This window comes from Cryptomeria japonica, chromosome 10 (genome assembly GCF_030272615.1).
Source record: "Cryptomeria japonica chromosome 10, Sugi_1.0, whole genome shotgun sequence".
NCBI lineage: Eukaryota > Viridiplantae > Streptophyta > Pinopsida > Cupressales > Cupressaceae > Cryptomeria > Cryptomeria japonica.
Genome location: NC_081414.1, coordinates 192423410 through 192427920, shown reverse-complemented (window position 1 = coordinate 192427920; position 4511 = coordinate 192423410). Strand labels below are relative to the sequence as shown.

General features: G+C 33.6%; 1 protein-coding gene across 1 annotated transcript; it reads left to right on the top strand.

Moving 5' to 3' along the window:
• Window positions 1-890: 890 nt before the first annotated feature.
• On the top strand, window positions 891-2456 carry LOC131079180 (probable E3 ubiquitin-protein ligase ARI8). Its single transcript, XM_058017086.2, has one exon. It carries the CDS (start codon window positions 891-893, stop codon window positions 2454-2456), a length of 1566 nt encoding a protein of 521 aa, XP_057873069.2.
• The last annotated feature ends 2055 nt before the right edge of the window (window positions 2457-4511 follow it).

The window sequence follows — 4511 nt, the reverse complement described above, 5'->3', positions numbered from 1 at the left end:
ATGAATTGTTCTCGAACATAGTTCAAGCTCTTTCTTTATCTACCCCTCTCCTCTCCATGTCCCTCTCCATCTCCATTTATATTTCTACCGTCCTCTTTTATTTCTATATGCTTAATCTCTCCCTCTCCCCTCTCTATCTATATGTTTATCTCTTCCATATCTATCTATCCCTCTCTCGTCTTGAGCTTTCTCTTTATGTGCCCCTCTCCTTCTCTCCATGTCCCTCTCCATCTCCATTTATATTTCTATCTTCCTCTTTTATTTCTTATTTCTCCCTTTTTCTATCCCGGTATCTCCCCCTCTCCCTATTGCAAACATAACAGGGGTCTGTTGGTAATGGAGCTTAATTATCTTTTTGATCTAGACATTTTATTTCAGTCATGTTAGTTGATTTAAAACTACTACTTCTCCATTAAGTCCTTTGTTGCACAAACAACAACATTTGCTATATGACCTATCAATTGACCTCATGCTTTTTTTGTATATCGAATCAAGCAATTCACCTCATGTATTGGACAAATATATGCAAAAACTAGTCCAATTTTTTTTCTAATTGAACTTCTCACGTACCCATTGCACACCACGATGCAATTACTATTTATCATTAAAATAAAAAAATAGATGTGTATGTATACATTATAAAGATGAAATCTAAAATTGAATATATCATTTTTTTTTTGTTTATATTGTAAACGAACTTTGATTAATAATAAATAAATTGAATATGGAAAGATGTTTTAAATTGAAATTGAAGAGACGTGCTTCTCAACGAACAAATAGATGTGTCGACCATTGATTTCCCTATATTAAAGGAAAGGTTTAAATCCTCATAACATCCGCATCAAAATCAATTCAATTTAATTAAAGAAAAAAGAAATAATTCAATTAGAATGGAGTACGAATCACAGGATTACTCTTCTAGCGAAGACTCTGTATCTTCTCAAGAGCAAAACTACTCGGCAGACAAGGGAGAAAATAATATTTGCACTAAGTCTTACAGAAGTTTGAGCTTTCAAGACATCCGTGAAGAACAGGAGAAGGCCATGGAGACTGTTTCATCCCTTTGCTGTTTATCTCAAGCAGAGTCAAGGATTCTCTTGCAACAATTCAAATGGAGCATTACAAATTTGGTGGAACAATGGTTTTACAACGAGCAGAAAGTGCGAAAAGATTCAGGGCTGTTTGACAAGGCTCCAGTAAAACAGCTCAGAGCTGATGAGCAGTTATACTGTTCGATCTGCATGGATGCCCACTTCATTACTGAAATGAAGGCCCTTGCTTGTGCCCATTATTTCTGTAAGCCCTGTTGGGTGAACTACATTCAGATCTCAATTAGGGAAAATGGAATCGGGTGCCTCAGTTTGAGATGTCCTGAGCCAAAATGTGGGGCTGCTGTGGGCGAAGACACTGTGCTCTGTTTGATTACAGAGAAACAGGACAGAACAAAATATGGGCAATTTCTTGTTAGATCTTATGTTGAGGAAAACAAAAGAATCAAATGGTGCCCTGCTCCTGAGTGTGAGTATGCTGTGGAATTGCAGGATGGAATCAGCCAATGCTATGATGTGACCTGCAAATGCTCTTATAATTTTTGCTGGAGCTGCTCAGAGGAGATGCATCGTCCTGTTGACTGTGATACTGTTAGAAAATGGGCCTTCAAGAACAGAGACAATGCAGAAACAGAAAATTGGAAAATTGTTAATACAAAGCCCTGCCCAAAATGTGGCCGCGCAATTGAAAAAAATCAGGGCTGCATGCATATGAAATGTGTGGCTCCATGCTTCTTTGAATTTTGCTGGTTATGCCTTGGGGATTGGATGGCCCATTCTTATAATTCTGCTTGCAACAGATTTCGAGGTGATGAACAGGGGGCAGAGACAGTTCCTAATGAGGAATCTGAATCAGAGGCAGTGCAAAAACAGAGAAAAGATAGAGAGGCCATTAAACAATCCTTGGAGAGATACAGTCATTATTATGAACGATGGGCTGCCCATGAAAGATCTAGGGAAAAAGCAGTGTCAGATTTGAAGAATGTTGAGAGATTTCAGATCAAACAGTTGAGTGACATACAATGCTTATATGGCCCACATCTTAAATTTGTGACAGATGCATGGCTTCAGATTGTTGAATGCAGGCGTGTGCTCAAGTGGACATATGCTTATGGTTATTATCTTTCTCAAGATGAAAGTGCCCACAAGAATTTATTTGAGCACAACCAAGCTTATGCTGAGTCATCTTTAGAACAACTCCATCACTATGTTGAGGAAGAGTTGGAAGTTTTTATTGCAAGCAAAAAGCCCCGAGAAAAATTTAATGAATTTCGTATGAGGCTTCTTACCCTCACGAATGCCACTGCCCAGTATTTTCAGAACCTTGTCAAAGATCTGGAAAAAAGCCAAAGTGATAAGAGAGATATGGAAATAGATATAGAGGAGGAAGATTATATAAATGGATAGAAAGTGGGTGAGAGGGAGAGATATAAGGAGATAGATAGAGATTAAGATAATAATTCAATGGCATGCTATCCTAAGCATAATTCATTATGGATACAGATTATTTTTAAATTATTGGCATAAAATGAGTAATAAAAAATTAGTCTTTTTTTCATTCTCACTTTAAACTTTTAATTCAGATTTTAATTTGAAATTTTATTATATAAATTAGTTGATGAGATTTGGTATTTCCCAATCTAATCTACCAAATTAGTTGATGAGATTTGGTATTACATTAAAATTCATTGCGTGAAATATCATGGAGACTTTAAGTGACTTATATTAAACTGAAACACCAATGGTATTACATTATTAGATACAAAATTATATTATTATTATGAAGAATCTAAGCGACTTCTTATATTAAATTGAAACACCAATAATTTTCTTCTTGCTTTAAGTGCACCTAATATGTAGTGGCTTGATTTGCATCCCTTAATTCTAGGGGCGAGTAATTTTTTTTTGCAAGAATACTAGTATGATGAAAAAGTATTATTGGTTGCTCTCATATAGTGGTAGCATATTACATGCACCTATGACACATTCTTTTGAAAGGAGATACTACAAGAAGAAATAAAAGTAAAAATTTATTAGAATAGATATGAATGACAATATATAGATTTATCGTACATGCTAAAATGCTCAAAAAGTTAATCTTTTCTATAGTTTATAAATTCATTTTTATGTTATATTTTATTTTATATCTGTTTGAGTGCATGACCATCTTAACTAAAAACTATCATTCCTTTTTTGTGGCATATGCATGCACCTTGTCTACACATAACTTTCTACACAATTGAATAGCTTTTCATAGTCACATTTCCAAATCTAGTTATGCATGTTGTGCATTTTAGATATATGAATGTTGTATCACATTTTGTATTGCTTATATTTCATAATTTATTATGATTTTTTATTAGATATATATAATGTAATTTTTGTCAAAGTACATTCTAGGGAGGATTGATATTATGCTCTTATTCATAAAAGGAAAAATGTTCAAAAACACTTTGATTCTATTATTTATGAATTTATAAATAAACTATAATAGTAATTGTGAGAGTATTCCCCATTCTTACTACCATACCTACAACACAATTTGATAGGTGGGTTGAATTTTGCGTGTTTGAACTTTTTTGGACAAAACAATTCATAATATAATAAGAAATATTAGATTTGATGAGAGTACAATTATATCAAAATGGGAGTCTTTTTCAATTATAACTGTTGACATGTGGGCCTAAAATTATTTTAGATGAGTTTATAAAATGAAAATCATGGAGATTTTGCCTATAGTGGCATGGTGTGATGGTTAAGTTGCCTATTTTGACAACTTCTTATAGCCAATAATAAACATGCAAGCCTTGCATATTTGTTTGGTGACATAAACACATCTACGATTGGAAGAAAAACCTATAGCCTTACTAGTAGTAAGGAATGAATAGCCATATAAGAGGGTCATACCCACACATATGAGGATAGAAATAAGTTCCTTCTTTTGTCTAATTAGTATGAAGCATTGGTAATACATTTCCTTCTTTTTGTTTGCATTTTTTTTCTTTTTTCTTATTATGTTTAAAAATAGAAGGAATGCTTCTTCTCCTCTCTTGGAAACATGTACAATTCCTTTCCTTAAATAAAAGATGCATCATGTTATTTATCTTTGATTTGAAATATATAAGAATAAAGAAAAGGAATACAACTCCAAGAAAAGAGTTATGCCTTTAAAACACATCTAGCCACAAGAGTAAAATTTAAAATGGTGGAATGCCAATGAGAGAGGACTTGTTCTCCGCCTACCAATATGGCATCATCAAGTAATATAAGACTCTAGAAATACCACAAGCAAAGAGAACCCACATTAACTCTTTAATCACAAATTATTACCAAACTCACAATCACAAGAATTTACACTTCACAATCACAATAATTTACACTTCACTCAAGCCATTCTCGTTCCATCATATTGCAAGAGCTTTTCTCTTACTCCTCTTCACTCTTAACACTTGAAAATTTTTA